The 19,554-nt window shown below is 39.0% G+C and overlaps 4 protein-coding genes across 6 annotated transcripts; 2 read left to right on the forward strand and 2 right to left on the reverse strand.

The window, feature by feature from the left end:
• The first annotated feature begins 595 nt into the window (after positions 1–595).
• LOC121745915 (uncharacterized protein At2g27730, mitochondrial-like) lies at positions 596–3,380 on the forward strand. Of its 2 annotated transcripts, XM_042139859.1 has the most exons (4): positions 596–677; positions 2,114–2,232; positions 2,752–2,790; positions 2,984–3,380. In XM_042139859.1, exons 2-4 carry the CDS (start codon positions 2,131–2,133, stop codon positions 3,164–3,166), a joined length of 324 nt encoding a protein of 107 aa, XP_041995793.1. In that variant the 5' UTR covers positions 596–677; positions 2,114–2,130; the 3' UTR covers positions 3,167–3,380. The 2 variants fall into 2 exon arrangements, with proteins under 2 accessions (XP_041995793.1, XP_041995794.1); XM_042139860.1 differs by lacking the exon at positions 2,752–2,790.
• Positions 3,381–6,304: 2,924 nt separating this feature from the next.
• Positions 6,305–10,579, forward strand: LOC121743168 (rho GTPase-activating protein 5-like). The gene is made up of 5 exons (XM_042136394.1): positions 6,305–6,994; positions 7,790–7,910; positions 8,031–8,150; positions 9,306–9,536; positions 9,880–10,579. The coding sequence occupies exons 1-5, from the start codon at positions 6,606–6,608 to the stop codon at positions 10,423–10,425; spliced, it is 1,407 nt and encodes a 468-aa protein (XP_041992328.1). The 5' UTR covers positions 6,305–6,605; the 3' UTR covers positions 10,426–10,579.
• Positions 10,580–11,678: 1,099 nt separating this feature from the next.
• LOC121744000 (N-carbamoylputrescine amidase) lies at positions 11,679–16,631 on the reverse strand. 2 transcript variants are annotated; one of them, XR_006038358.1, is made up of 11 exons: positions 16,486–16,631; positions 15,783–15,831; positions 15,133–15,224; positions 14,898–15,049; positions 14,771–14,817; positions 14,629–14,662; positions 14,201–14,367; positions 13,465–13,561; positions 13,200–13,381; positions 12,534–12,728; positions 11,679–12,378 (listed from the first exon to the last, which is right to left on the reverse strand). XR_006038358.1 is itself a non-coding variant. In XM_042137433.1 (9 exons), exons 1-9 carry the CDS (start codon positions 16,569–16,571, stop codon positions 13,206–13,208), a joined length of 900 nt encoding a protein of 299 aa, XP_041993367.1. In that variant the 5' UTR covers positions 16,572–16,631; the 3' UTR covers positions 12,888–13,205. The 2 variants fall into 2 exon arrangements, 1 of the variants encoding a protein (XP_041993367.1); XM_042137433.1 differs by lacking the exons at positions 11,679–12,378; positions 12,534–12,728 and having other exon boundaries at positions 12,888–13,381.
• A 1,796-nt stretch (positions 16,632–18,427) lies between these two features.
• Positions 18,428–19,090, reverse strand: LOC121744002. Its single transcript, XM_042137436.1, has one exon. The coding sequence runs from the start codon at positions 19,049–19,051 to the stop codon at positions 18,497–18,499; it is 555 nt and encodes a 184-aa protein (XP_041993370.1). The 5' UTR covers positions 19,052–19,090; the 3' UTR covers positions 18,428–18,496.
• Between the last annotated feature and the right edge of the window lie 464 nt (positions 19,091–19,554).

Below are 19,554 nucleotides of genomic sequence, written 5' to 3' on the forward strand. Positions count from 1 at the left end.
TTCTATTTCATTATTTAAAATCTCTGTCGGATCAAAGTGTGACAATTAGTAGCAGAGAGAAGGATTAAACTGAAACCATGATATAAGTGTTATAAGTATCTCATCCAATATAAATTTGTTTTAGGATGGAACCCCATTAATTTCTATTATGCTATCATAGCAGATCATTGACTGGCAAAAATTAACTAGTCAAACAATATATTTGGACAAAAACAATTGAAACCACTATAAATTTATTGAACCTTTCCTCCTATCATCAATTAATTTTCTCCTATCATCAATTGATTTTAGAAAGAAAATCATTGATTTTTTTTAGAGGACTCGGTATATGATGTTCATCTTTTCATTTTTTTAATAAACCATTTGCTTCAAATGAAGTCATTATGAAATGTTTTTTGCTGGCGAATTTATGTCTAACTTTTTCTTAATATTTTCATTCCCTGACCAATAAAAATGCATGTCATAAAAATAATTTATATATGTTAATGGGCCTAACTATACGGGCTTACATTTTGGCCCAATTCAAGAATTAAGCAAGTAAGCATGTCTTTTTGCTCGTCTTTTTTATATTTTTAATTTAAAAAGGCATTCTGAATCTCTCAACACAACAAATACCACACCTGGAGAAAAAAAAATCATCATTCTGAATCTCTCTCTTCAATCTCTCTGCATTTTAGGTATTTACACACGAAATCACATGCATTTATCCTTACCTATGCGTTATCCAGATTCATTCCAACTGTGAATCTCTTTTCTGTTCTAATCGCTTCATTTTTTGTGAGTATAATTTTCGAATTTTAGGCGGTGCTTGTGTTATGCTTACCGACTCGGATTTGTATGACATCCATCTTCTGTTGATCGTCATTTACATTTTCTGCATTGTAGTTTCCTTAATTTTTAAATAATTTGGTTAGTTGGCTCTGATTTTTATGTATCACGGTATGTAATTTTATCTTGTTTCAAAGTAACATGCACACTGTTTCCATTTCATTTGCATCATTTTGTTACTTGATGTTATTGTGTATACTCAGATTACAAGGCGGCATCTGATGCCTACCTATAAATATTTTGTGTGCGTCTAAATTATGTTGGACTTTACTTTTTGTGAAATTCAGAGGATTCTCTCGGCAGTTATTTTTTTTCTTATGTATTCGTGATTATCTTTTCAATTTGATGGAGTTTTCAAGTGTCACAATGAATCATTAGTGGTAGTTGATCTATCTTTCGATTCTTTCCTATTAAGTTAACTTTGATCTTGTGATGGAGTTGCTGTTGAAGAGCATAAATGTTTTAATGGTTTGTTGATGCATATTTTGTACTCCGTATTTGCTTTGTTCTAAATGAGGTAGAAAGGTTGAATTTATCTCCATTTCATTGCTGTTGAATGCTTCTTCTGACTATTATGAGTTGAATCTTTTGATCCGATTGATGGGTTCATTGGAAATTAGAATATGGTCTTTCTGTGGTCTGGACACAACTACACATGTACCGTTGCCCTCCCACTACATACTAGTTTTTTCTCTTCTTTTTTTTGACGCATGTTTTCTGGTTTATAAGCTTTTCCGGTAAACTGTTCACCAACAGCTATCTGTCTTGAAACTGGAGAAATTTCTGAAAAGGGACAAACAGCTGCGGCTGCCTTGTTTTTTTAATAATTAGTTCTGAACTTAAGAGTACTATATAGCCTAATTTTTTTTATGACTGTTGTCTTAACTGAGTGGTGTGTAAAGACGAGGCTTTCAATTGCCAATACTATGCAATATTATGTGATCTGCAGCAGTTTGGGCTAAATATGCGTAGTGCTAAAAATTGACAAAATATATGTCAATGCTATAATTCTTTAGTTAAAGGGCATTTACAACACTGGATTACTTAGTTAGGACAGTTGAACCTCCTCTTTTGCTGACATGGGCCATGTTTTTCAGAAGAAAACAGGTTGAACTCAACCTTTCTGTGTATCTGTTGAGCATGCAATTTTGGCCTGGTGAAGTAATTTTTGTAGTTCAGAAATTTATGCACCTTACTGACTGAAAATATCTAAGATACTATAGTTAAATTGTTAATAAACTGATCTGTCACATTGTGGGTTTCACCAAAAGTTTTATGTTGACAGGAAAATATTGCGTCTCCATGGCGACTAGAATGGCTGCTAGACACATCTCGCGCAGGCTATCAAGCAGTGGCAAAGTCCTCAGTGAGGAGGAGAAGGCTGCCGAAAATATCTACATTAAGGTGAACTTTTTTTTGGGTATCGCATATTTAGATGTAGGCTTCACCAGCATATTCTCTTGTGGCTGTTTTTCAGGCAAGTTGCGTTTAGCTCATCTTTCTCAGCTCTCTTGTCAAGAAACTAAACAACTTGCCTTAGAAGCTTTAGATTCCTAACCACATAGCTGAAATTACATTAGGTATTGAATATGAGAGCATAGTTCACATTGTTCACAAGCAGTGGGCTAATTGATGATGGTGTGGGTTAAATTGTGACTAAAAAGTCATGGAATTTGAATCCTACTGCCTTATAGCTCAAACGTAGATCATATGGTTTGCTTCTTATGAATCTGATTTCTTACTGCCGTAGGTAGATGTTACTTGTGGTCTTATTTTTTTTTGAGTGGGTGCTTATACACGGTATGGCTGATTACTTTCTGTTTTCCAGAAAGTATTGTGCATACTTGGTCACATGCTTGTGACTGTGATTCAATAAGTTTTTTAATGATCTTGCATACTACAAAACTTTACAATTTTTTGCAGAAAATGGAACAAGAGAAGCTGGAGAAGCTTGCTCAGAAGGTAGACATATCTATATTGCACAAAGTTAACTAAGCTTGTCCCTAATTTTTTTTAATACGCTTAGATGTTCCCTCGCCATGATTAAGATAGTTCGATACGAGTTTCTTTTGATCCTGTGAAACACCACACACAGTCACATTTATTAGGTTGTTTTCTTGTGAATAACAATATATCCCAACTCATCATGCGTTAGGGCCCAGCATCCGGGACCGTAGCTGATGCTAAACCTAGCAGCGGCAGCGGCACCTCTGAAACTCCTAATGTTTCAACTGACAAGCACAGAAACTACGGTGTTGTTGTTGGCATCGGTACCGCTTTGGCTGCCTTTGGATGGTACATGGGTTCAAAGAAGAAACGAGTTGAAGTACAGGACTGAGAAGATATCAGGAGAGTGAAAGCCATATGTTGGCGAAATAATATCAGAACTAACTCCATTGCATTTGGTTTATAATCATAAGTAACTCCGAAATATGAGAATTCGGCTCTTCTGCTGCCTGCTTGCAACACTTTGGTTTTAGCTTGAGATGGCTTTATTTTGCTCATTCCAAGCTAAAATTTATATGCACATACTGTTTTCAAATTTAGCAAAATCAATGTCATTTAGCTTGTAGCCACGGCCACTCATTTTACGCGATTGCATAAGTGATGTGGCAGACCTTGATTGGTTTGCTCTGGATTGGCATAATATCTGGTCTCACCATATATACCAAAAGATATTTAAGCAAGCGTTTTCGTCGTGTTCTGGTACTTGCATATGGACGTCACAAAATGACCGCCGCTATTTTTCACCAGCGAAACAAATGACTATTTGCGCGCTGATTTGTAGAAAGGAGAAACAATCAAACCATGAAATTGCTATGCCGATTCAAATACAAATTGAATAAATGAAATCTAAGAGCTGAAAACAGAACGTACAAAGGATTACGTGGTTCGGCTATAAAGCCTACATCCACGGAGAAGATGGGCCTCTTTTATTCACTGACTCTCAAAATGAGATTTACAGAGGAAGAATACCGTCAATTCATATTCAAACTATCACAATCTCTCAAGAACTCTCTTGCTCTCGAATGATCTTGAAGAATATGATAATCTCACAAAGAAAGGTAAAATTAACCCTAACTGATTAACTAACTCAAGAAATTGAATCAGAGATATGTATATACTCTCCATGGCTTACGGTTTTAGCTCAAACTGATCAAGTGAGCTGATTCTTCTTCAACATCTTAAACTCCCTTTCTCTTCCTTATTTGCAAACTAGTCCCTCAACTTAGTAAGTTATTCAGTTGCTCCCAACTCTCCCAACAAACCATAAATTTGAAAATAGTTCTATACTCAAAGACAGGACAGCGCCGAACCTTTGACCATTTGATAGAATCCTTCCATTTTAATTGTATACATTCACTCTAAAGTTACTTGTATCTTATAAATATTTAATAGTAACTTCAAAATAATGTTCAACTTACCCTATATTGTAATTGGCGTATACTCATACTGAATATAATTATTTAAATTTAGCACTAAATTTGGTTCAAGATTTGATGCAGCAGATATGGAGTAGTAATTATGTAGAGAGAGAGATTAGCGAGAGAGTGGCGTTTCTAATCAGCATTAAGGCCACCCGCAACGTGTCTCGCGGGTGGCTCGTATCTCGTCCCGCCGAGACGAGATGGCGGCGAGACGCATTGCAACGCTCAGTTTCGTCCCGGTCTCGCCGAGACGCCCGTCCTACTAAGACACCTCGCTGGCTGTCTCGCCACGCGCTTGCGCGACGTGGCGCGCTCCGGCGCCATGCGTGACGCCCACTCGCCGGCCCGCGAGTGGGCTTCGTCATGCTGATGCAATAAATCTTTTTTTTAAATTCGAATTTAATTAAAAAATAAATAAAAAAAATCTTTTCAACCGTTTTCCTTTTTTTTAACTCTATAAATACTCCTATTTCATCCTCATTTAACAAACAAATACACATCAAATCCTCCAAATCATCTCCGTTTCCTCTCCAATTTTCATCTAACCTCTCAACACAAAATGTCCGGCGACGGAAACTCTAGCGGTGGCGGCTCCGGCGGGTTTGACATCAACGCGTTTGGCGATTGGGGGCATGTACAACGTGTTGGGTGGTTCCGGTTCCGATTCGTCTACGTCGGGCACCCAGGGCTCGTCGACGCCGGGGGTACCAACCACCCCATTTTAATGTGGATGCATACGCTCGTCCCTCCGCACCGAGGTATTCGCAGGAATTATCCCAAATTCGGGAGGATTATCCGGATGAACCCCATCCGGAAGGAGGATGAGGCGGTGGAAGCTCCAGGGCATTCGACGCCGTGGAGGAAGAGGCGGAGGCGGCCGAGGAGGATGAGGATGTAGGGCGGCATCTGTACAGCCGCAATGACACGATGGCGGTGTACAACGCCTGGATCAGAGTCTTGTTCGATCCCATCGTCGGAATCAATAATCCCGGAAGTGCTTCTGGGAAAAGGTAACCGATGCATACAACGAGATCAAGCCAAAAGGGTCCCGTCGCCGCACATTGAAGATCTTCGCGCTCACTTTGACCGAGTCGACAGAGAGGTCAAAAAATTCTGCGGCATCTACAAGAACGAAGCGGCTCATTACCAAAGCGGAGCCACGGAAGCCGACATTCTGAGATCGGTTTTGCGAGTCTACTTCGACGACACCGGCAAAGAATTCAGACATGTCGATGTCTGAGAGGCCGTCAAAGACGAGGAAAGGTGGGCCGACGGTGTGCGGTCCAGCTCGGGCTCGACCTCGAAAAGCGCAAAGCACACGACGGGTGGCCAATACTCGTCTAGTGTGGGGGGTTCGGGCAGCGCGGCAGACGATGCCGGGGGGTCCTCCCGTGTGCGCCGTCGGCTGCAAGGGACCAAGGCGACGAAGGCGGCTAGAGGGAGGAGGGGCCGAGGCGAATCAAGCCAGGCGGGCTCGGGCTCGAACAACCTATTGTCCATGTACTTGACCGCCACGATGGCGGACACTTCCCGCATGACGCCTCCACAATACCATGCCCATCTTGCCGGAATTGAGTATATGGCAAGAAAAATTGGTATTCCGCTTCTAGGTAGCTTGAGTGCACCGCCACCGCATTCGGAAGATGATTCGCCGGCGGAGTAGTTTTTTTAATTTCTATAAAATTGTATTTTAAATTATGTTTTTTATTTATTTATTTTGCCACGATTTAATTATGTATTTTTTTAGGATTTTAAGTTGTATTTTTATTTTATTTATTGAAGTGTGTTTTTTATTAATTGAATTTGTTGGGAAAAAAAATAAAAAATGAAATTGAATAAATAATAAGTTAAGAGATGATTAAGAGACGGATAAGAGATGAAAGGTTGCAGGTTCTGTCTCTTAGTTAAGAGATGGAGGGAAAAGTGCAGTGGAACCCATGAATAGATAAGGGATGAGACAGTTAATAGACGGATAAAAGACAATGTTGCTGATGGCATAAGAAATGATCAAAGTATCGGTTCAACGCCAACACAGCCACATACTTGAATGCAAAATCTAACTCAGTGGCATCCATCAAGTCTTCAAGACCCCTTTTGTGATTCCCACGTCTCCCGCTATACCATTCCTTTAATCCCACTCCTTCAATTCAATATTTCAGCCGCTCCTCGATTTCTTCCCATTCCAATCTAATCCACCCCCATTTTCTTGCATGGCTGCATCTTTCTTCCAATCTAATTTCACACATTCACTTTCCCGTGCTCAACACAAAGAACCCACTTCGTTTCTTGATCGAAAAACCGAATCTTGAGGGATAGAGCTATTCAACCTATCTCGTTTTTTTGTTTACGATGACAGAAGTGCTGCAGTCGCCCTCTTCTTCTTCCTCCCCTTCGATTTCCACGCCCACGCACAATCACGCTCTGTTTCAGCCGTATGGGGGCGATGAGGTCGGTGCTAGGATGAGAGAGGAGGAAGAAGTGAGGGAAAAGAGGGATAATGAGAGGAGGGATCAGCTTTCCGTTTTGGCTTTGTTGGTTGCTCTGTTTAGGAAGAGCTTTTGGGTAACTTGCAAGACCGGAACCGATGGCTTCTCAACCGGTGGCGGCGGTGGTATGGAGATTGGCTGGCCAACCGATGTGCAGCATGTTAATCATGTCACTTTTGATAGGTTTGATGGTTTCTTGGGCTTGCCTGTTGAGTTCGAACCTGAGGTTCCCAGGAGGGCTCCTAGTGCTAGGTATATACTTGTAATCATGCTTTGCTTATTCAATTGCTACACTGACTGCTTTGATGGTTGACATCATACAGTGGAAATGGTTTGAAACTCTGTCTGAATTGCTACAATGCTTGTTGGACTGTTTCTTGTGTGTCTGATTTTGCTCAATTACAATTATTTTATTTAACTAACCATTTGATGTAATTTATTTTTGGCCGTTATGATCTTATGAATTATCGTTTGACTAATCTGATTAGGTTGAGTATTGACACTAATTGCTTATGTTACTAATCCAATAACTAAGATGGAAATGGTTCCTTTTTAGAATGATTTAGGCAACCTATTTGGGTTATTGTAGATGTCTTAGTAAATAACTCTAGTTGCTGCGAAAGCAGTTTATAATAGGAATTGTTTTATGATGGTCATTCATTCCTCCCCATGTCAATTAATGAAACTTCCCTCTCAGTTAGGTATGTAATTAAGCGCTCAAGTTTTATATGATGGGGCGTTTCTTATGTGGAACATAAAGTGATCTCTTGCTGTTGTTGACATTTTTGGTTCTAATTTTCTGTGACACAGTTACACTGAGCATTAAAATGGATGGATTTAGCGATGAATATGTGTGGTGTTTAGTTACATTTCATAATTTGTTATGGTTGTCTATTATCTGCATTCTTTTTGGTTGGAACTCTAGATCCCGGATATTGCTTGAGATACTTTCTATAAAATGCTATTGTGTCGACTTATCTTTAGTTTTGTTGCTATCCTTCTCCTTCCTCACTGGACTTCTGATACGGGTATCTGTGGACTGGACAGTGCAACTGTGTTTGGAGTTTCTACAGAGTCAATGCAGCTATCTTATGATCATCGAGGCAATAGTATTCCTACTATTCTCTTGCTTATGCAAAGGCATTTGTATTCTCGACATGGCCTTCAGGTGCATTATCATTTACTTTCTTATGCCCAAAAGCTGCAGGCTTCAGGCTGCCATATCCAGTGATTGCTTTGTTTGTATTGATCTACCAGACTTTTACAGTGGTCACAATTTTTCTTGCAGGCCGAAGGTATTTTCAGAATAACCGCCGGAAACAGCCAGGAGGAGTTTGTCAGGGACCAACTAAACAGAGGTGTAGTTCCCGAAGGGACTGATGTACACTGTTTGGCAGGCCTAATCAAGGTAACTTACAGGCTGTAGCGAGGCTCTTTTGCATCAATTTTGTTTGTGTATTGTTAGCGTCGTTTTTATACTGCTGAACCTATCTTTCTCTATTTATAATTTATGCAGATAATTTTGCTTGCATACCTATGTTAAACATGTTCCTGATATGATATACTAATAATTAAGATTTCATTTATATCCAGTATCGTGACTTATTGTTAGTTTCCCTGATTTCCAACTGACCTTGCCTATGAGCTGGATGTGCTCTTGTTTGTTTAGTGATGAAGGCTGTAAAGCTATATAATTTATTTACCTTTTAGATTGTCTGAATTCGTAGTTTGAGGAGTTGTCTTGTAAAACCCCCTCAACCAACAGGATAAACTACGCAGTTTGAAGAACTACATGTCGGTTCACATGAAACTTTTATAGCTGCAGACAGGGGCAGAGCCATGAATTTAGTTCAACAGGGGCAAAAGTAAATATATGAAAAAAAAAATTGAAATTTGAGGTGGGGCATATATAAAAGAAATTAAAAAATTTTAAAAATTAAATAACAAATTAGTATACATAAATAAATTGAGGTGGGGCAATTGCCCCTTATACACATCAAGTAGATCCGCCCCTGGCTGCAGATTATAATAGTTAAGTTTTAGTTACGTAAGATGCATTAGGATTATATCGGAAGTAGAGCTATTGACAACGGGGAATTGGAGGTAGCATTCAACTGATATCAATTGTCAAATCATGGACTGGTTTCTCCACCCCTTTTTCTATGTGTTGGTGCTCTAAAACCTATATGACCGACATAAGACTTGATTTGTAAGTATTACAGAGGTTAATTAAGCAGCAGCTGCAGCACCATGCTGAATCTCCCTACCATTTTTTTCTTTTCTACTTTGGCCAATATGAGTTCATCCAGGTCCAGCTTTAGTCTTTGGGGTTTGTATTCGAATGTTAGTTCTTCTGGTCTTTATCTTCAAGTGCAGTAGATAATTAATCCTGATTTATCTGTCAATTTTCAAATGCATTAGTTAATAGATCTAATGGAAAGTTTTGATTGCATACATGTACATAAATGCATGCACGATCAAGAAAACTGCTGATCATCAAGGAAGATTACTACGGCTTTCTGTTGCAGATCTATAACTAATGCTTCTCATTTGAATTTTGTAGGCTTGGTTCAGAGAACTTCCAAGTGGGTTACTGGACTCTCTTTCACCCGAGCAGGTGATGCAATTCCAGTCGGAAGACGACTGTGATGCGCTCATAAGGCTTCTACCACCAACAGAAGCTGCTCTTTTGGATTGGGCAATCAACCTAATGGCAGATGTAGTCCAGCAGGAACTTTTTAATAAGATGAATTCTCACAACATCGCTATGGTATTCGCTCCTAACATGACACAGGTAACTCAGCATTCAGTTTCTGACACCTACCACATTTTCCTACATCTTTGAGGCCTCATACCAAATTTTTTTGAGTTTAGTCAGTATGTTGACCCAATAAACCATAATCGAGGTGTATGCATGGTACATCCGTATGCACACAAGTTTATGTCTTTCTATAAACCCATTAACTGTAGTATTCGGGTTAATCTTGATAAATGACTCCCTTGCAAGAGATTGGTGATCAGTGCTATTTGAAGTTTAGAAAAAGAAACGAAAAAGGGTTATATATGGGCTGCTTATTATCACCTCTCTACAAAAATTTTCGGTTTTGCTTTCTGATACTGTTGGGGTTTGGTTACAGATGGCTGACCCGTTGACGGCTTTGATGTATGCTGTACAAGTTATCAAATTCTTAAAGACTCTTATAGAGAAGACCCTACGAGAAAGGGAAGAGTCGGTTATTGAGCCAGCTTCTATTCCCCACATGGAGTCTCCTGGCGACAACGGGAACCAGAGCTCTTCAACGATGTATCATGACAGTCGGGCTGAATCAACTGAAGAGACAGTACACGATTTTGTGGCAGAGGATCCTGGTTCAGACACTGACTGGGAGACGAGCCAAGTGGAGAATGTCAGTGATGAGGATTATCACAGCTATTCGTCTTGCAGCGAAGAGTCTGAAGAAAGCGTCGCTTGTGGAACTCCTCGAGGCCATGGAGTAGTCGTTCAGAAACGTGCTGGAGAGAGCACAAGGAAGCAGGCAGGCGTGTCAGGTAAATCTAAGCCGACAAGTGAAGCTGCGGCAGATTCGGGTATGAAGAAGAAGATGATGGACATCAAGGGCAAAGAAAGCAGCAACTTGAGCCGTATTAACTCAATGACTGAATGGTTTGAAGGTTGGCGTTAGAATCTAGACCAACACTCTTTCACTCATCTATCTCTATATTGTTTTTGCCATAAAATAGTTACTAGTACTATTTAGTTCTTGATAATTATTTTGTGCTCCTCTTTGGGGGAAATAATATACCTTAATATTCGAATTATTTACCTTCTAAAGGAAATTATCTGATTACCCCAACCATTCACATTTATTTAACCCAAGTATCTTGAAATATGGTATTCCCAACTTAAGAGTCCTAATTAGTTAGAGCATGAGTTTTAAGAAATGTAAAGAAATGTGAGTTGAATAAGAAATGTAAAGAAATGTGAGTTGAATAAATTAGTGGAATATGAGTTATATATATATATATATTATTTTTATAATAAAATGTGAGTGAAATAAGTTGGTGGAATGTAGAACTTACTTATTATTTATGATAAAAGTGAAATAGGACTCTTAAGTTGTGACGGACGGAAATGGCAAAACATGACTCTTAAGTTGGGATGGAGGGAGTACACTATTAATAAAAGGACGATAAAGGGAAAAATTATGAACTTTGGCCATTTTTTAGTTTTTCTTAAATTTCAAAAATAGTTAATTATATCACAAACTTTTGGGAAATCGTGTAATCAATAGGATCGGGTTGGATTGTTTAAACTTTGGAAGTTGTGGTCTTGTGGAATTATATTAGCGGTCTGGTCAGATTGGAAAAATTACAAATCTAGTTTGAATTCGATTTGAAGACATTTAAGTAGTGAAATGAGCAAGCATTTTTTTGTCAGTTTTGAGAAAATTTAAGTATTTACCAATTTAGCAATTTATTTTTTGACCTGCTAAGAAATTAATCCCAATGCATTTATGAGGATATAATTCGCCCAAATATAAGATATTGAACAAGCATGAGAGGAATAAACATTTTAATATAATTAACGCTGCATATAGCGCTGTAATATAACATCTCTTGAAATGATTACACAACAAATATCTTAATCAAAACTAAAGTTTAATTCATATGCATTTATCCCCAAGTAATCACATTTCAACGAAGTTGGCATCTCTTGAAGGCTGAAGCCAATGAAACGATGAGTGCTGACATTTTCTAGTATACAATCCAAACGACGATGGACCAAAATCGACCATTTACCTTTAATTTAAAAATTAAAACGATGGGACAAAATCGACCTTTTATTCTTTATATTTAGAGATATTAATAGGAATTACGGTGGCATGATATGGAATTAGTTGGATAAAATTTGAGTCAAAAGTGAAGTGGGTTAGGATAAAAAAAAATGAGAGGCAGGCCGCATTTAAAGTGTGCCAATATTTGAATTCATCAACACATCCATCTGTGGTCTCTCCTTCATTGCCCATACCCCACATAATGCTCACCAGAATTTAGTATTCTCTTTCATATTTCACCCCTTTTCCCATTTCTCATTATTCTTTAATGGGGTCGGGAAAAGCTTCACACCACCACCAACACCAACACCAAACCACCACCATCACCAATCTCTAGATTATAGCCAAGAAAAAGCAAACGAAATGGCAACATGCTGCGGCATACAGCACTTGTTTGAGATGCCTTTGCCTGAAAATCCATCATTCCACGATTCATGGAAACACATCCAATCCATGAAGGCTGCTGCAGGACACAATCACCATCACCATTCCTTTACAGAGATATTTGGTCAGCCATACCTGTCGTCGGACGAGGAGGAGATGAGGAATCCGGCAAGGAGGTCGAGGAGTAACTACGGGGGGTTTCCACCGCCCATATCTTGCATTGGGAAGAGGTGCTTGCAGCCCGTGAGGCAGAATGGGAGGCTTATTCTGACAGAGATGAGAATCTCAACGCAGGAGTTCCTGCATGCCTGCCGCGAGAATGGACGGCTCCAGGTGCACGTCGTTCACTCCGACGAGGAGGAAGATGACGTCGAGACCATCCATGGAGGAGAAGAGCACCAGCACCAGCACCAGCACCTGCAAATAACAACACCATAGGTAGGCACCAGCTAATTAAGTCTTGTTTGCATCAATGTCATTGCTACCTCTTTATTTTTGAATCATGCAAATAAGACAGCTCTAGTAATGCATAAAATGTTCCTACTTCATAGCAGAGAGTGCACAACACACACCTGCTTTTTCGCTGCTTCTTTTTATATTTTTTCCTTTTCTGTACAGTTCAACTCTTCTTCTAATCCTTCACCTTTTTCTGTTTCGGGACTTTCACCTCAGACCTCAATTCATACATTCTTTAATCTTTAAGCTTCCCCCATTGTCAAAGTTCGACCACCAAAACTTCAGTTTGCAGCCGCGTGGCATTTCGAACCCTATATATTTTAATTACTTGAAAATTTGAGATATCCACATCATCAAAATCATAAACATTGTCATTTATATGACAACACAGGATATCTCAATTTTCTAAGTCACCAAATCAATACAGGTAAGAAATAACACACATAATTCGGTAGCAGACTAAAATTATGTTTTTAATCAATTTATGAGACATAAATAACATACTCCATTAATTTACTAGAACTGTCCCTCGATCATTTTATAAAGCTAAACTATTGTATTTCTGTTAACAAACTCCAAAACATGCACTAAACCACTGATCACACAATTCAGAACCAAAAGAGCATATTTCCATCGAACTAAGTCTGCAAATTGGATAACTGAAAAGGGTCACATTATTGAAACGGCGATGTTTCTCAATTGGCCGGATATCGTCCCAAGAAAGTAAAGGGGCTCAAACAAAGAAATCATAAATCTTTGTATTAAGCAAGGCCAAAGTTTACATGGAATCAGAGGGAAATGTTACTGCCATCCAACGTCAGAAGAACCTTATATAAATCTGGGCGTCTATCGCGAAATATCCCCCAACTATGTCTCTTGGATTTGATCTTGTCCAGATCAAATTCTGCAACAAGAATTGCTTCATCTTTATCATCAGCATTAGCAATCAATTCTCCAGTGGGGCCTATTCAACAGAACACATGTTCAAAAGTACGGAGTAAAGGGTGTTAAACTGAAAATTTTGATCAATTTGGCAAAAAAACTAACCTGCTATAAACGAATTCCCGTAAAATGTGATCTCACTCTTGCCATGTTCAGTATCTATGATTTCCTTACCGATGCGGTTTGATGCAACTAAAGGTACCTGCATGTATAAAGGTATATGAGATTAAATGTGAAAGCAAAAGCTACCAATATGACATCGCAATTGGATAAATACATATTCAAAGGACATGATTTGAAATTAAATAAGGGCCAGGCTGCTGAAAGAGTCTAGTTTCCTCCTTCCTCCATCAAGACTTGCACACTAGCTTTGCAGAGGAACGAAGGCAGTATTGATTTCCGAAGATAAGAACTGAATTTTAAGGTATAAACATATGGCTACTAGCATACTGGAAATGAGAGTGCATTGGCAATTTTAAAACAAAAAATATGCCATAAATTGCAACCAATCAAAGGAACTAAACCTTTGCACTAATGAGCGTTAAACAAGAAAAGAACCTCCTTATGAACAAGTTCCAGCCAAAGGAGGCAAACCTATATCCAAAGCCTAAGCAAAACAGAGAACATCATGCGTCCTACATACCCACCAATAAAAAAAGAGAGAATAAAGCATGGAGGTCATGGGATCAAAAGTAATTATGATCTGATGCACGTTTAATAAAGAAACTGTGCTTGCAATTCGGTATTTGTCATACAACATATCTTATGCCTGAACAGAACAACAACTGATAAGATGCTCAAAATCTTTTCATGTAAAGATGGTGCTGGTCTGGAAACTCACCAAATTAGCTCCAGCATGGCCTTGCATCACCCGTTTCCAGTGATCTCGAGAATCTAGGCCATCATCTTGAGGCTCAGAACCAATGGCAGTAGGATAGAACAATATTTCTGCCCCTTGAAGAACCATGGCTCGAGCTGCCTCTGGAAACCACTGATCCCAGCAAATACCTTACAAGTAACAAGAAGTAATCATCAGCTAACAAGAAGTAATCATCAGCTCTCGCTAAAGGGTTGCAAGCTGCTTCGCACTCTATCCCTAGTATTTACCAGTCCGCATAAGCTAGACTACAGAAAATTAGAAGTTCAGGAGCAGAGGAGACTCTATGTTATTCTTGCTCTTGTGGTAATTTTCAAATACTATTAAATGAACTCTGGTCTTGAAACAAATTAAACACGAAGGATGGTGAGCTAGATGTAAAGACATCTTACCAACTCCAATTTTGGCGAATTTAGTTTGGAAGGCCTGTTGACATTTACATCACCAAGGATTGAAGCAATCAGCAACAGTACCACAAGTATAGGTTCAATAAAGATAAGAATCAGACTGATAATTCAACACAATGGTCCTAACCTTAAAACCAGTGTCGCCTGGGTTGAAATAAAACTTCTCCTGGTACCCTGGAAAAAGCATAATCACCCATAATTAAACCCTTCTGCTGGAAATATGATCTTGGATGCATCAATCAATCTCAACAAACCTGGCCCATCTGGAATGTGGGATTTCCTGTATAGTCCAAGCTCTGTCCCATCAGCATCAATCACAACTACTGAATTATAATGTGCGTTGTTTGCCTCCTCAAAAAAGCTAACTGGAATTACTACTCCCAATTCTTTTGCCAGTTTCTGCATCCTGAATTCCACAAGCCTTAGAGATGCATACTGCTTTGGTTTTAGTGAAATATCTTTCTAGATTCTTGAGTAGAAAATTTGTACCTCAGTATAGTTGGGTGCTCCTTACGAGGTTTAGCTCGATGAAAGAAGTCTTCCTTTTGTGCTTGACAAAAGTAATAGATTTCAAATAACTCCTGAAGGTGCAATGTCATAAGCACAACTCAAAATATAATAGGAGTAGATAGGCACAGAAAGAGACACTGGATCATTTAAAAATGTGTTTGAAGTAAAACACCCTGGGATGATCTGAGAGAAATACAAGTTTAGGGCAATGGTTCTCGCAATTCAACAAAAAAGGCATCGATTGAAGACAAGGCACTAGGTAAGGAAAAGGTCATAACAAAAAAATTTCCAAGCCACCAAAGCAGCTAATAATCCTGACTAACTTTTGAGCTGTCTTCTATAGCTAAATTGGGCAGAGTCTGCAGACACTATAAAACTAACAAGAAAGTAAGTTATCTGCATGTAAGATGAAAAGTCAAGAAAGTCAAAATCGTCGAATACATAAGACTCTTCCAAAAAATCCCATTCCCATAAGATAGCCTACATTCTAGAGTGGAAGTATGAAAATCATTGTAGAAGCCAATAAATCCAAGAAAACACAAAACAGACTATAGCAAAAGCAACCAGAAAAGCATATGGAGATTATAATGGTTTCAAGGAACTAAATCTCTTCTTCAAAAATTACAAACCTGTATCAGAATAATATTAGCCCCCTTCTTATGAGCTGCTCTAACCAACCTGCATCCAAAAGTATTCCGGTTAATTCTATATTCAAATGCCACAATTTTCTGACGAATGTGCAATGCTTAAGATATAGAAACAGCCCGTGAGAAAATTATAAGGTTCAAGCTCCATTGATGCTATGATGCAGGAATATCACATCGTAATACTAACAGCATGATCGAGTAAACGACTAGGAATACTAAAAGACAAGCTCTGGAAACACAATGGTATGATGTAATCAGGACTCAGGAAAGAGTTTAGCTTCAAAATAAGAAAGCTTTTGAAGAAGTGAGTAGAACAAAAAGGCCAAAAATAGATCTATGATGGCTCCCAGCAATTCTTTTTCAAAACATCTATAGATATCAAGTCGAGTAAATATCAATTGTTCCAGATTAATCATCAATTCATTATTAGAAAAACTACAAACCAAGCAACACTCAACCACTAACTGCTCGCTGACAAGAAATATACTTGGCATTCGAACTCAGGAAATCACAAATTTTATTGTTTCTTATTAGCTTGTCGACTGAAGTTCAATTACTATAACACAACGCTCAAATTAAATCACTGATTCATGTTACACGGACTAAAATTCCTCCAAAATCTCAACTGACTAATGCTCCGTAGGTGCAAAAACAATTACAAGATGCAGAAAAGAAGAGGATTCACCTTTCTGCTGTTTCGACGTTTGTGAGAACATCATCGGTGCAAGCGAATTGCAGCGCGGAGACAGTAACTATCCTGCTTTTTGCCATGTTTGTTTCTAGCTCAGCTTGAAACAGTGAGCCAATAAATGTTGTCGAAGCAAAAGGGTTTCGAAGATTTTAGTAGAGTACTATAGTACCTTTTTTTTTTTTTTTTAAATTGTCATTTTTAGGCAATCCACGATAGGAATAGCCCAGCAATAGCCCAGTCATAGCCCAGCCACTGCCACATCATCCGCACTAAAAATCCTCCTGCCACATCATCAAAACAAGCAAATAGCCCAGCCATAGCCCAGCCACATACTATCCACATCATTATTAACAAATATATACAAAATGAAATAATTAAAAATCACACAATATACGGAATTAAATTTACGACACAAAAACGAGAAAATTCACTAATATTTATAAAATATAGCCCAGCCCGATCAATCACACTGCGGCGGTGGACCACTGGGGGAGGTCGAGGTATCGCCGGCTGCAAGGCCCTTTCCATCCATTGGTTTATCGCGTTGGTCGTATAGGCGTCCAACGCCTCGGCCATTCGACGTTCGTACTCATCAGCATCCCCTCCGCTACCACCACTACTACCACCAGCATTACTCATTTTGCGTTGTTGATCTTGAATAGAAATTAAGATAGAGAGAGTACTCGTTAAAACAAGTCGTGCGAACAAAGCGCGTATATATAGTGTTTCGAAAAAAAAAATTATTTTTTCGCGCTAGGCGGTGCACTGGGCGATCCGGGCGCTGCAATAGCGCCGAACGGACCGCCCAGCCGACCGCCCAGCGCTGCGCGGTTTCTCTCTCCACTCAGCCGCTGGGCGGCTGCAATAGACCGCCCAGCGAACCGCCCAGCGCTGGCGCTCGGCTGGGCGGTCGCTGGGCGCCTATTGTGGATGGTCTTAGTTCTCTACTATTTTCATGAACATCCATTTTATGGTATTTTTAAAATTTAAACTTATTATACCATTTTTTTAAGAATTCATGTAATCTTTTTTAGTACTTTTAAATACATGTGAGTTTTTATAAATAATTTTTTCGTGTCAAAAAATACTATTAGTCCAAATAAAGAAGTGAAACAGAAATGAGAACTTGATTCGCACAAAAAATGGCAAAAGATAGGCACAGAATCGTTTCCCGATATATCCCATTCTTGTCATTTTTAGACAATTTAACATCAATTAAAATGCATATATTATCATTTATGCAAATTCTAAAAACAGATAAATGGGGCAAGAGATTGATTTCTAAAACTCGTGCCAAAAAATGTTATGGGACCTTATAAGATTCATGTTTAGTAGATATACATATACTACTATTACTTTTATGAATCAATAATTGGATGTCAAATTAATTATTTTGTCAATAATATTCAAAGTCCTCTATCATGAACTATTGTATCTTTTTAGATTAATCATATGCTAACGTTATCAGATCTCAAATTGTTGGAAGTAGCATCATAAACTTTAAATTTAATGTTTGATGATAAAATAAAGTGAAAAAGCTTCGTGCAAAGATCAAAATTGAAAAGTCATGTTTCAACAGAATAATAGTAAAACACCAATAGTATATTGTAACTCCAGCATAGACAATTTATTTAATCAATGAAATACATAGAGCTTGTACATTATTAATTTTGCGATTATTTAAATATATATTTGTGCTATAAAGTAGCTCTACTCTAAGACATTTTTTGTTTCTCATCTTTCTCTTCACTAAATTCATCATATACTCCATATAGATTCCTGCAAAGTTTTAACGAACAAATTGCAAATTTGAAAACGCTTATTCAAATAATAAACGAAGCGCCAATGAAAACTCGAATAAGCAAACTACTTAGATCTTGATTTTAATAGCTAGTAAACCAAAATTTATGTAAAGAAATTGAAACGTGGGGAGATCTAGCATCAAATTTCCTCTATAAGTTAAGGCATCTGTTAGAGATGAATTTTAAAATTCCAATAGCAAAATTCATGAATTGACAAACAATTCCAGCTTGGATTTATTTTCCTGACCAATTACATCGAGATAAACCGGATCGACGATGACGTGGCTGTATACGTGGACCTTGAAGCCGTGGTTCCACCACAGCACCTTAGCGGAGCCGGCGATGTCGACGGTGGATTCCAGCAGCATCTCCCGCCGCCCCAAGTCCGCCGCGAAGCTCTTGGCGCGTTGGGCGAGCTGGAGGCCGCTGAGCCGCGCCGGCAGCCGCAGCAGCTGGCAGGAGCGCGGTGGCTGCGAGCCGGCCTCCACGGGAGCGGAGCCGAGGAGGGCGCCGGCGTAGCGGATGGACATCACGGAGTCGGAGTAGCGGATGGGGGCCACGTTGGGGTTGGTGACGTGGACGGTCAGGACGGCCTCGGCGTCGAGGACTGGGAAGTTGAGCTTGAAGGAGGTGACGTCGATGGAGATGAGGTGGAACGCCGGGTCCCGGGGCTTCGAGGACATGACCAGGGCGGCGGCGGAGGCGGCCGCAGCGCCGACCAGGGCCGAGCCCCAGCTGAACTTCTTGTCTTTCGCCATGGAGTTGTTGAGTTATGAATTTTATGAAGGTTGGTGCTCTTTATTATGCGTTTTAAATGTGGTACTACCACAACATTTTTAGTGGAATTTCATTTCGCGTGAAAATGGTCGGAATATTGAATACTACTACTCCGTATCAAATATCAATACAAACGTGGGTAAAGTGACTTGACTTAATTGCGCCAACGCAAAATACCACTTTTCCAATTCACACACAAATTGAGCATACCATACAATTTTGACCACGCTTTTATTAATCAAGTTGCATTTATTTGAAATTAATTCTTATATATAATTATTACTCGTATAATATACTACTAGTATAATTTCATATTGTACGGTGTCAGTTTAACCTATATAAATTACTTGAAGAATTAAACTTGGAATTAAATATTGTTTCATCTCAAGTGATCATTTTTCAATTTGGGTTATTTCAATTTAAGTGATTAGTTCCTTATTTTAGTGAAAATTTAAGATTTGTTCTTTAATACCTTCGTCCCCTT

The sequence above is a fragment of the Salvia splendens genome, chromosome 8, assembly GCF_004379255.2.
Source record: "Salvia splendens isolate huo1 chromosome 8, SspV2, whole genome shotgun sequence".
Lineage (NCBI taxonomy): Eukaryota > Viridiplantae > Streptophyta > Magnoliopsida > Lamiales > Lamiaceae > Salvia > Salvia splendens.